This window comes from Cynocephalus volans, chromosome 9 (assembly GCF_027409185.1).
Source record: "Cynocephalus volans isolate mCynVol1 chromosome 9, mCynVol1.pri, whole genome shotgun sequence".
NCBI lineage: Eukaryota > Metazoa > Chordata > Mammalia > Dermoptera > Cynocephalidae > Cynocephalus > Cynocephalus volans.
In genome coordinates, this window is record NC_084468.1 from 15129572 (window position 1) to 15142179 (window position 12608).

General features: G+C 38.1%; 2 protein-coding genes across 2 annotated transcripts in view; one reads left to right on the top strand and one right to left on the bottom strand.

Moving 5' to 3' along the window:
* Nucleotides 1-980: 980 nt before the first annotated feature.
* On the bottom strand, nucleotides 981-10811 carry DCAF16 (DDB1 and CUL4 associated factor 16). The gene is made up of 3 exons (XM_063108229.1): nucleotides 10645-10811; nucleotides 4491-4609; nucleotides 981-4138 (listed from the first exon to the last, which is right to left on the bottom strand). Exon 3 carries the CDS (start codon nucleotides 3519-3521, stop codon nucleotides 2871-2873), a length of 651 nt encoding a protein of 216 aa, XP_062964299.1. The 5' UTR covers nucleotides 3522-4138; nucleotides 4491-4609; nucleotides 10645-10811; the 3' UTR covers nucleotides 981-2870.
* Nucleotides 10812-11162: 351 nt separating this feature from the next.
* The window catches only part of NCAPG (non-SMC condensin I complex subunit G), a 42237-nt gene continuing 40791 nt past the window's right edge, over nucleotides 11163-12608 (top strand). The window contains exons 1-2 of the mRNA XM_063108531.1: nucleotides 11163-11273; nucleotides 12224-12427. Of these exons, the coding sequence (XP_062964601.1) occupies nucleotides 11163-11273; nucleotides 12224-12427 (315 nt within the window). The remainder of the gene's footprint in view (nucleotides 11274-12223; nucleotides 12428-12608) is intronic.

A 12608-nucleotide genomic window follows, 5' to 3' on the forward strand; every position in this document is an offset into this window, starting at 1 on the left:
CTTAATTTACATTCCCAGAGTCTGAACTATAGTAGGCACTCCTCTGTAATATTATTGGATGAATGACTAGATTTCTAATAGATATTTAAAATTAATGGGCCTCTCCAAAAGTCATTGAGTTCTCTATCACTAGAGCCAAAAGTAGAAAGCTATTTATTAGAGATGTAAGACAATTTATGCATCGGTAAGAAAATAACCCAACTGATTTCTAAGGTCTCTAACTGCTTTAACAATCTACTCTAATATCAAAACATTGTCTTCATCATAGAGAAATCTTTTAGACGGATAGATGTGATAAGACCCCCTGCATGAAAATCATCTAGTGGGGACCTGTCATCTACTCTCCTCCTGCCATGTATGGATTTTCTCCTTTTCTTAAGAAGCAGATAGGATTAAAAGATGTGATTATGGTCTTCTAGGTTCAAGGAATCTGAACTGCTTTAACAAAAAAGAGTGTCTATCTGCACAGACAGAGAAAAACACCTTTAAAGAACTTGTTAATGTCCACTGGTTTAGAAATCCTGTTTCTTTACTTCCTTGATAAATATTCCTATACAGGATAAATTCATCTCTCTGCATCCTAATTGTAGTAACTGCACTTAACCAGAGAGTGCAAAAGTGGTAAATTCACCCTCAACCTCATGTCTATGGTACACAAAAATAAATACAGGTTTAAAGGCTTCTTCAGGCACCCATCATTTTGTGCAACCTGGGAATACTTAAAATATATAAACAAATAGGTTCAAATTTGGATCTTGACTAAATATCAGACATTTTTCTCTTCAAGTGTGTTTCTTCTCTAGAAATGCCAAGTCACCACCTCCTATCAGAGATACTACATAGATATAGACAATACACCTAGTAACCATATTAAATACTTACTGAATGTTGACTACGCCTCAAGCAAAGCACGATCTATTTCATTGTTGAGGACAAATCACCAAACTCTGTTCAGCATATACAAAGCTATTGGTTTATTCAGCTGCCAAGCTGGGAAAAGGCTTCCTTTCAGAGTTAATAGCAAAAATGCATTCATGAGCAAGGCACTTTTACTTACTTAACACACACACGTGCACGCACACACACACACACACACACACACACAAACACACACACAGAGGAACATATTACAGAAACATAAACATCAACATATTTTAATTTTCAGACTTCTTTCCTACTCACCCCGCCTTTAAAAAAAAAAGGAAACAGGTTCTAGTAACATTTTAAAAACCAATTTCACAGAAAATCTACATAGGAACAGTTTGATACATTTAGTTACACTAACAGTATGATATGGTTTCAGGTCAATAATTTCCACTAACAAATATTTTTTTCTACCTACTACAATCCCTCCTTTTTCCTTAAGATGGAACAACTAAGGCCTAGCAGAAATACTCATTAGGTTATAAACATTCTTTTGTCTCCTTATAGTTGCTATACGTTTACAGAATTTGTGATTCCACTGCTGCTTCAATTTTTTGATGCCACGTTATATACAGCACTTAATTAAGGAGAACAGAAAAAAGCAAAACTAAAATGAGGATATATGATACACTTTTAACAATCTGTTTACAATTCATTTTCTGATTCCATTTAGATTTCTAGTCAACCAGGACCACACACAGGTTTCACTCTTTATTGCAGGGTATATGAAAAGATTTAATGGTCTCATGCATTTTATTTTACGTATGCTGATTTCTATGTTTTGACTCATTTAAATAAACACAACAAAACTCACTTACAAGGGCACATACTCTTCCTTTTTTAGCCAGAAGAAAATCTAAAGCTAATCTACTTAGAAAAACAGTGCTGCTAAAACTCTTAACTTCAGATTGTATTAGGCTGGGCTTTTCTATAGAAAGTTTCTTTAAAATTAGAAGGGTTCCTGAAAAGTTTGCAATGTATATGGAAAGTGCATAAACTTCTACTCTAGAAAATGGTATACAGATGAAATACTTCAATCCATCAGCAGTTAATACTGAAAGCATGAATGCTCTCTTAATCCTTTCCCATTCATCTTTTGGAATGTATTTTATTTGCTGTTGATAAAAGTCTGAGTATATTCAAGAAACATATTGCCTACAGAACAGGTGTTAATCCCAAGGGATAATGTTACCGGCCAAATTAGCCAGAGACAGACTGGTGGGTGTCTAAACAGAATGTTCATGCTGTAATTGCAAGTACCATAATAGGTTTGGAGTAGTGTAGGCTAGGTTTGAAACTACAAACTCTCATCTCCAAACAAAAGATAAGAACCCCTAAAGGGTGCCATATGTAAGCATATTTATATAAAAGCTGGGAGAGAAATCCATATCCCCATTAGTTTCCTTTCGTGTAGTTATTCAATTTACCTCAACTTCCTCCCTAGGAAAGAATGTCAGAGAAGAGTATGCTGAGAAAGGTATTGGGGGTAGCCAACTTCTTGCTCTCCACATGGCTATTCTGAGTGTTAGGTAACAAAATGGGTGGTGGTCTACTTTTTACTTCCCATTAAAAATCAGGTGTCTAGTTAAAGTCTCTTCAGATAAGCAGAGTGAATTGGGGGTTGGAGGAGTGGCAGGAGAGAACTGAATGTGGAGAATATTCAACTTATCTTTTGTAATATGGTTTCTTTTGGCTAATTTTCCATTGAAATTCTCATTTTATCTACAGGGTATGTCAAAGGATATGTGCACAATACACATCTTCTGTAGCAGAGTTATAGGACCCGTGGGTATATATTTGGTGCTTGGTAGTACTTTGGCTTGCCAGGGCATGGCATAGATTGGTTGAGAAGACATTAGTTTCTCAACTGTGGGCTGTATAATGATTAACTCTGTACCGCTTTCTCAATTAGCAATATCACAGATATCAGAGCAAATGGTGGAAATTTACAGTGATGCAGTTAGGAGTTTGTTAACTGCCTTTTGGAAGTCAGTGTAGGAGTAAGTAGTGTTGATGGGTTCAGTGCGGGTTGTTTCCTTAACTGTTTTAGTTAGCCAGCCACAACAACAACCAGAAACACATGAATTAGGGATCTGTTTTAGGTATTCAGGTATGGGAGTGGCTCTACTCAAAGTTCGGCTTAACTGTTTGGTGGCAAATTGCAGTGCTCCATTTAGAGTGGCATGATCTTGAGAGAGCCGGCTGGGACTTGTAAGGGGCTTTTGAAAAGGTGGGACTCCACAAGAGGCCAGAGGGGGCCATTCAGGAATTGGTTCCAGTTTGGGGACACAATGGGAGCAATGGGAGAGTCTTAGACCTATCTCTCGAAGTATATGGACAGGTGTGCTTGGATCTAAGAGTTTAGCATGATATAACCAGGAATTAGGATTTAAAGGTTTCCAGGTTGTAGAATATTTTAAAAGGCACTTAACCTGCCAGGCAAGACTCTCAAGAGGTGTTAAGTTGGGCACCATGGGGTCCTCCTCTTCAGAGGAATCCCACTCTTCCCCAGAACTCTCATTTAGGTAGCTGGTGTTTTCTTCTTCCTCACTTTCTGATTCTGATAAGGGATCAGGAGAGGGATTTCTGGGACCCATTAGAATAAAACAGAGTAAGGAACCAGAAAAAGGTAACAATCTAAGCCAGCAGAACACTGACTAACATTGGCGTATAGCAACAAGAGATGAAAAATCCTTTCACCAAGATTAATTTGTCTGTCTCAGTCCACTACACACACAAAGTATACTCTGGCCCACACCACTGTGCAGTTCTTCAAGATTATGTTGTATATTCTTCACTTACAAGGAAGACGTTTCAGTTCTCAGGATCAGTTCAGTGTGTAAAAGTGTTAGTCACTTACCAGTGGCACAGGTCACAGAGTATCTCCTTCAAATCCTGGCTACCCAAGAAGAGAAGGGGTCCTCATTTAGGCAAGCTGGTTTTCTTAGCATGGTCTCAACTGGTAGTGATATTGTGAAGAGAGACTTTGTGCAGTCTGTTTTGCTGGCAGTGATATTATATCTACTTGGTAATGAAAAGAAGCTCAGTAGTTGCCTTGGCTGTCTGCTGGTGCAGCAACTTTTATGCAGGGGGATGATGAGATGAGCTGTCAAGGACATCTGGTGTGCAAGAATCTGATGTTTTCCACAGGTGATGCAAATGTCCTTGGAAACGTGAATTAGCTGCTGGACTTATCTGGAAAGGTAGTCTTAACCTGCGAATGAGAACACTAGAGACATGATATTAAAGCCTGAAAGCACTAGGTAATATTACTGTCCATCTAACTTTAGGGTATCCAAGAACATGGATGCTAAGCAGAAAGCCTTACAGACAGACTTTCCTCTCTCTATCTCATAGACTTAGGCTGATTCTCCCATTGGGAGTGGCTCTTACAATCACAAAATCAGGAAGGAGAGTCTTGGTCATTTTAATCCATTGGTACATAATTGGGCCAGTTTGTTTCTTAGTACTCAGTTCTAGCCCAGAAAATTACTTCTGCGAAAGCATAAAGTATGCCCCTTATGCCCCAAACTCCAAATACAGAGCTATAAAAGGTATCTTTTTACCTTTAGATGTGCTTGTTGGGATTAGTTTGGGGGGACCTGTTGTGGTGGTACAGCTGCTAGATGCTAGGACTCTTGCTGGGACCTCAGAGGTTGTGGTTGTATGACCAATTTTATATAAGCTGTTCCAGAAAAAAGAAAAAAGCATGAAAACTGACTACCTCCTTTTATGAGAATAATAAAAAATGAATTCCAAATCTAGAGTCAAACCAAATAAGAAAAGCATAGTCTCATTTTATTTGCTAAAATTCTAAGTATTACTTAACAGAATCCAACAGTACATTAAAGAAAAAAAAAATATAATCGCCTAGAGCTTATTCCAAGACAGCAAGAGTAGCCCAACTTCAGAAAATTTATAAAGGTACCAAAACTAAAGGGAAAAAAATTTTTTTACCAACTGTGCATATTTAACCTTTCTTAGTTCCTGATCAACACCTATTTATGCTTTAAAAAATAAAACAAAAGATTCTTGCCAATCTAGAAAGTTTCTCAACTTGGTAAAGACTATCTACCAAAAACTTTAAGCAAATATTATCCTAAATGAGATTAGATATATTCCCTTTAAAAGTGAAATGATGGATGACCATGATGACTGATAATATGCTAGTCAGTGTTAAAAAAAAAGAATAAATGACAGGTGAAATAATTGAAAGAGAAGAGGTGAACTATTAATTCACACATGATATGGTCATCTAATTAAAAAAAATAACATATAAAGTATTAGAGCTAATAAAAGAGCTCAACAAGGTTCCTGGATCTGAGATTGACCTATGAATATTAACTTAATTACTTATAAAGCACCTATTATTTGCCAGGTACTACTCTAGGAACTGCACAAATGTTAACTTATTTAAAATTTTCCTAACAGAGCAGAACTGTGGTTACTAGAGGAAGGGAAGGGGAAAGGGGAGAAGGACAGTGAGAGGTTGGTTAATGGACACAAAATAGCTAGATAGGAAAAATAAGTTCTATTGGTGTACAGTTGAGCTAGACATCTATAATTAAAGATAATTTACTGCATGTTATTATATGGCTAGAAGAAATCAAATGTCCTCATCACTGAGAAATGACTAAGTTTTACAATGAGGAGTATGTTAATTACCCTCATTTGATCATCATGCATTGTATACATGCATTGAAATATTACTCTGTACCCCACAAACATGTATAATCAATGTGTTTCAACAAAAATAAATAAAATTCTCCTAACAATCCTACAAGGTAGTACTTTTATTGTCCTCATCTTACACATGAGGATTAAGTTACCTGACCAAGGTCATATATCTAAGTAAATGATAGAGCAAGGATTTGAACCCAGGCACTCTTATCTTCTACATCAACAGCACAAACTAGAAAATACATTACATAAGTACATTTTACAAGAGGAAAAACAAAAAAACCCCAAACCAATAAAGGATCTAGGAGTTAATAATACACAAGATCTAATAAACAACATCTAGGAACTAATCAATAATATACAAGATCTAATAAAAAACATGGAACATAATTTAAAATAGAGATATTCCATGTTCTTGGATGGAACAAATGAATATTATAAAGAATATCAACTTTCTCCAAATTAATTTGTGCAATTCCAATCAAAGTTCTAAAAATGAACTTAAAGTTTATTTGGAAAGAATAAAATTCCACATATACTCAAACCAATTGTTTAAAACAGAGGAGTAAAGGGAGTCTTTGCCCTTCAAGATTTAGTACAAAAGTCACAGAAATTAAAATAGGGTGGAATTAGTATAAGGATAAATGGCTCAATAGAGCAGAATAGAGCTCAGAAACAGAGCCAAATATAATTTGAGAATGTATGATAAAATAAGGTTGGTACATAAATCAAGAGAGTGCATTAAGTACTTAATATTGATACAACTGGCTCATTTCATCTAGAAAAATAAGACTGTATACCTATGTAATGCCACATATAAAGGAGGACTCATGATGGATTAAAGACCTAAATAGGGATGGTGAAACTATATAGTTAATCAAATATAACACAGGAGAATGTAACTTGATAAACAAAAAATCATAAAGCACAAGACCAAAAAATCATAAAGCACAAGACCAAAAAATGATTAGTTTAATCACATCGAAATGAATCATTTCTTGATTGAACTAAAGATATCCAGGACAAAGTTAACTACAAGTCAATATTTTTTTTAAAAGGTAGATAGAAACTTCAATTAATAAATTAGCAAAGGACAAAAATATCTAATTTATAAAAGAGAAAATCCAGAAGCATTAACCATATGATCACATTATGCTATGAGTTTGGTAAAAATTAGAAAGTTGGATGTGAGTGGAAAGTTGGAAAGTGTTAGTGAGTTCCTTCAGGAACTGACACTGCTGGTGAGATTACACACTGGGATAATCAGTCTGAAGAGCAATCTGGCAGCACTACTTAGCCAAACTATTTGTACATCTCACGATCCAGCAATTCTACTTCTGGGCCTCTACAGCAAAGAAATTCTTCATTAAGACCAACATGTATGAGGATATACCTTAAAGCTTCATTTGTGATGACAGTTAGAAGCATCCTAGGTTTTTATCACCAGAGTGGATAGATAAAATGTAGTGAAATCACATTAGAAATATATGAGTACACAGCAATACATACATGTATGGACATTAGAGGCATAGCTCTAAATGAAAAAAGCAAGAAACAATATCAACATCTCATTTATGCCATTCTACAGAATCACACCTAAAGGGGTGATTTCCAAAATGAAAGTCGGTGAACACTTCCAGTTTCAAATACACTATGTTGCGCTAATAAAGTCATATAGTAGGCTGCCTGGTTAGCTCAGTTGGTTAGAGCAGGGTGTTGACAACACCAAAGTTCAGGGTTTGATTCCTGTTAGCAGCCAGCTGCCAAAAAAAATTTTGTTTAAATAAAAAATTTTTTCAAAAAGTCACATCGTCCATCTTCAAGTCAGTGATTTTCCTCTAATGAACATTTCTCTGGTTTCCACACATTCTTTTTATCTATTTCAGTTCCTAACACAGTGTCTGGCATATATTAGTAGTTTGGTAAATGTATTGCAAAGAATTAATTAGAGAATGACAAAGGTCTGCAGTAAGTAACTACATAAACATGTTCTCTTTTACTCCAGGGAGAGAAAAATTCCCAAACCATAATATTGCCAAACTGGTAATATGTTGTACAAAGACAAGTAAAACAATTTTTAAAAGCAGGATAATCAAAGATGATGTTACTACAGCAATATAAATGAAAATGCTTATAACTTCATCTTTAAGAGGAAACATAAAGGTAAATACTTTCAAGTTTAGTTTACAATATTTTTACTTAGTTCAATCTGCAAACAATAGTCAATCTTTGTCATGTACCATAAGTATTTATTTATTGAGACAGGAGTCTGTTGGTTTTAATTGTTCTGTCCTCTTATATTTTTACTATTTTCATTTCAACCAAACTCCATCAGGAAGATTATTAATTAGTGACACTTCAGTTACTGTGTTACTCAAGCATTCTTAAAAAGGTTCACTCTACTTTTTAATCAGCAATATGACAGAAAAAGTCTATTTGAAGGCTTATGTAAATTCTAGATATATGACAATGAGCCCATCACTATTACTCCTTTACATTCCATGTACGTAATTTTCCCACATCAAAACTAACTATACCTACTCTATATACTTCTATGTATAATTTACCTTTAAAGAATTATTTTCAAATTTCGAAAACTAAATAGCCTTACTAAACATATTCTTCAGTCTTTGTCATTTCTTCAACTAAACTAATTTTAACAAGGACAGGAAGAGATTTATTCCCATAGTTGTTATTATTTGTTCTTTACCATAGCACTAAACACAAGTTAAGAAACCTGTAAGGCAGTGAGACTATGATGATTAAATTTAATCTAGCATCTTAAAAAATTTTTCACATTATAATGTTAAAAAAATACTGACCAAAAACATATGGCATTAATAATTAAAAAAAAAAAAAAAGCTAATAAAAATATAGTTAGGCTGACCTCTGGTGGCAAGATGCCTCATCCTTCAGTAACAGACAAAATGGAACGAGATTTATTGGTGGTGAGACAACCAAATAAAATACAGCAAAGAAATAACATTATTAGAAACTTTACAAACAAAGCAACAAAGGTAGCAAGCACCCAAAGCATAAAAAGAGCTGAGCAGTTAAAGTCCACAAAATTTTTTAAAAAGCCACCAAATATCAGTTCTAATTTTTAGTTTGCCAATTGACTACACATTAAAAAAAAAGTATATGCAGTGATTCTCAAAGTATAGAACAGTTCTGCACTATCCTATACTGTAGCCACTAGCCCCATGTACTTATTCTGTCCTTGAAATGTGGCTAGTGCAATACTCAATTTTGAAGACTTAGTAAGAAAAAAAAGAATGCAAATTATCTCATTAATAATTTATAGTGATTGCATGTTGAAATGATATTCTGAATACATTTGGTTAAAAAATTAATGCCCTTTCTAGGTTTCTCTTTCCTGCAGCTTTCCAAGCAATCTACATTTTAGTTATAGTGACATTATAAATGTAATCAGGATATCCCATGCGTTTTTAGACCTCTATGCTTTTGCTCTAGCTGGTTAACCTGGAATACCCTTCTTGTCTTTCAAAAAATTGGACATCTCGATATTTTCAAAATTATAGCCAACCCAAACACTATCACATTCACTACTTTAGCAATTGAATACCTACAGTTTCAGGAATTAGGGATATGAAGCAGGAGGACGGATGAATAATTATGTTCGTACAATGGAATACCTACAACAACCTGTTTGTGCCTCAGCTGCCTCATCTTAAAAGATCAAAGTTACCTTACAGGGGTTGTTTGTAAGGACTAAATTTCGGAAGTAAAGTGTTTAAAACAGTGTTTGGTACATGGTAAGGGTCAATAAAGTGTAAATTACTATTATTAACACATCAATATAAATAAACCTCAAAAACAGTATATTGACTGAAAAAAGCCAAATTGCATGTGATTATCATACAGTGGCTAAAACATGCAGAACACTTCAATATACTTATTCAGGGATTTGTTCATAATGTCTTTAATATGTGAAAATATGCATAGTAAAAGTTAACAATAAATTTAGAGAATCCATTACTTCTGGAGAGGGAAGGTAATTCAAAACCAGAAAGGCGTACCGGCAGCTTTTTTATGTTTTATTTCTTCTGCTGGCAATGGGTACTGAGGTGTAGTGTAGGGGAAAATGGATTCCCTCCACCCTCCTAGTTTCTTTGGCTCGGATACAAATTAAGTCGACATAGATCAACAGGGAAAAAATTGTATTTAATTACGTAAGCAAGGGAGTCCCACAAGGGTGAGATGAATGAAGCTTATATAAGACAGCATCATGAATTACAGAAGGAATAGGGTCTTGGGGCTTCTTGGGGGGTGGTGGTGACACAAGTTATGGGAGGACGAGGGGAGGAAATTTACAGTGAATAAAGGCTATCTTGTTATGCAGTTGTCTCTCAGGTAATAAAAATGATCTCAGAGCAGCTCTCTTCCTGATACAGATACTTTACTAATGTACATTCCATTTATAGATGTACATTTCTCTTAAAAAAGGACAGCTTTTCAGAGTTAATGCTGTGTCTGCAGTTTCTCAGAAAAACCTACAAAGGAGTATATTTGGGGGTTGCATATTCTGGTCTCCTACAGTCATATTTTGGAGTGGTGTGTCCTGACCCCAACAGAGATACTTGTTTTTGTCTGATATAATTACATTTTTTTTTAAGAAAAGGTTTAGAGATGTAGTTTCCTGCTCCTTATCTTAACCAATACTCTAACGACCTTTCCATACACTGCTTTCTCTTTTGTTTAATTCACGGTCGTTAATGCACGTTTGTAAACGAGGCCTGGAACGGTGGCACATCCAGAACCAATCGCAGCTAAATTAATCCGTGCCTCCCGTCGCAGCGGTCCCTAGACCGCCTCCACCCACTCCAGAACCTCCCAGACGGCCTTCACCAGGCCAGGAATGAAGGCCGTAAAGAGACCGCAGCCCGACTCCACGTGGAGACCTGGAACGGCCCCCTCAGCCGACCCAGGAACGTTTCCCTTCTCAGCAGAAGTCGGGCGGCGAGGCCCCGCCCTCCCGAACATCCTATCTTTCTTTTCTCCATATCCCTCGAAACGTACCCCTCTTCTCGGCATCCCCCGCCCCGTTAGCCGGAGCGGCGATTGTTACCCTCAGCCATATCCCTGTTCTCTTCCAGGGAGGGTCTTTTCTTCTCTCTGGCCTCACGCCCAGCCGCACGACCCCACTCGGCCTAACGCCACCAGCCCTGTCCCGACTGTCTCACAACCGCTCCTCCGCTCTGGGGAAGACGCCACTTCCGGCCGCGCCAAGGCCCCTCCTCTTAGAAACGCCACTTCCCACCAGAAAAACGGCCGCTTAGACCCCCGTGCGCATGTGCTCAAGCCGCGGGCTTTAAAGGGGGCGTGGACACATCTCTTCCCGCTCTTGCCTCTCGGCGCTCTCGCGGCAGTCTCGCGGTATTTGCTTCTCCCGCGGGAGTCATTTGAACGCTCTGGCGGTAACCACGCCCTGTGCGCTCCGAGGCCGGCTCGGGAGTGTCTGAGGAGACTTTGGAGAAGTCCGTTAGGGGCGCTGGGGCTGTCTGCATCCGAGCGCGGGCAGGGCTCGTCCCGGCGCCATGGGAGCGGAGAAGAGGCTGCTGCCCATTAAGGAGGCCGTTCGCCTGGCGCAGCAGCCGCACCAGAACCAGGCGAAGCTGGTGGTGGCGCTGAGCCGCACGTACGGCACGGTAAGCGCGGCCGGCCCCGCGGCCCCGGGCCTCGGCCGCCGCCCCTCGCCCTCCCTTGGCGCAGCCTCACCCAGAGACCTCCCGTGGCCTCCGTGCTCGGTGCACCACGATCCAACCTTGTTTACCTTCGCGAGCTGCTTCAGAGCGACCTGAGGTTCGGGGACTTCAGGCGACTTGCCCGAGGTCGCCCAGGCCCACGTGAGAATGACCCCGAAGCCCGGGCGCTGTTCCCACCGGGTCCAGCCTTTGCTTTTTGGCGTCTATACTCCCATCCCTTTTCCTTACCGGAAGCCCCCGGGGCGACGCGGACGGTTAACCTTAGTCTGAACTTGGAGAGAGACGTTTACGAGCACCGAGGCGACCATGCACCAAGTTTTGGGCCGCACTGTGGATCCTGAACGTGGTGGTTCAGTGGTGGTTGTCCCTCGGGTCACATCACATCAGTAATGAAACGTCACATCGTTAGGACCTGGCTCTTCCCATTCGTGTAAATACTGTTTGTTTTGAGTGGAGCGATGGGAAGAATAGGACAATAAATTTGGGGAGGAGAAATTATCTTGAGGTCCAAGAAAAATTGTAAGTAGATATAACAGGGCTTTGAGGATAGGATAGGATGTGAACGTTATATCAGAAAGAAATTGCTGTATGATAGAAAGGCCTAAAATGATAAATAGTCAGTGTTGATTTGGGGGCAGTGTATGAAGAAGCATATTTTTGCTAAATTCATAGTAAAGCCATATCGAGAATTTAAGGGTTTTGAAAAAAAATCAAAAGAGCCTTCATTCTCAAAATTCATGTTTGTGTACTCTCAGGGAGAAGCAAACTATAGCCTGGAGAAAAGATTTTAGTTTGTATGAGTTATGGCTAATGCGTTCAGCAGCCTTAGGATAATGTTGGGAATGAAGGATTTTTATCAGTGCAGTTTATTAAAGGTTTCTTTTGTCTTTCAGATGGATGATAAAACAGTTTTTCATGAGGAGTTCATTCATTACTTGAAATATGCTATGGTGGTCTATAAACGTGAACCAGCTGTGGAGAGGGTTATAGAATTTGCAGCAAAGTTTGTTACTTCATTTCACCAATCACATATGGAAGATGCTGAGGAAGAGGAAGATGGTGGCATTTTAAATTATCTGTTTACTTTTCTTTTAAAGGTACTATGATAACTAGCACTTTGGGGAAGCACTAAGAAAAATTTTGCCGTATTAAAAGGGCCACGGGAGTTTTAGACAATGAAATATCTGGTAATTGAGAAAATGTCTGTAAATGAGTATCTTTTATAGGAAATATAGAACTATCATTAAAATTAAAAGGTGGATGTTAAAAATAATTCCA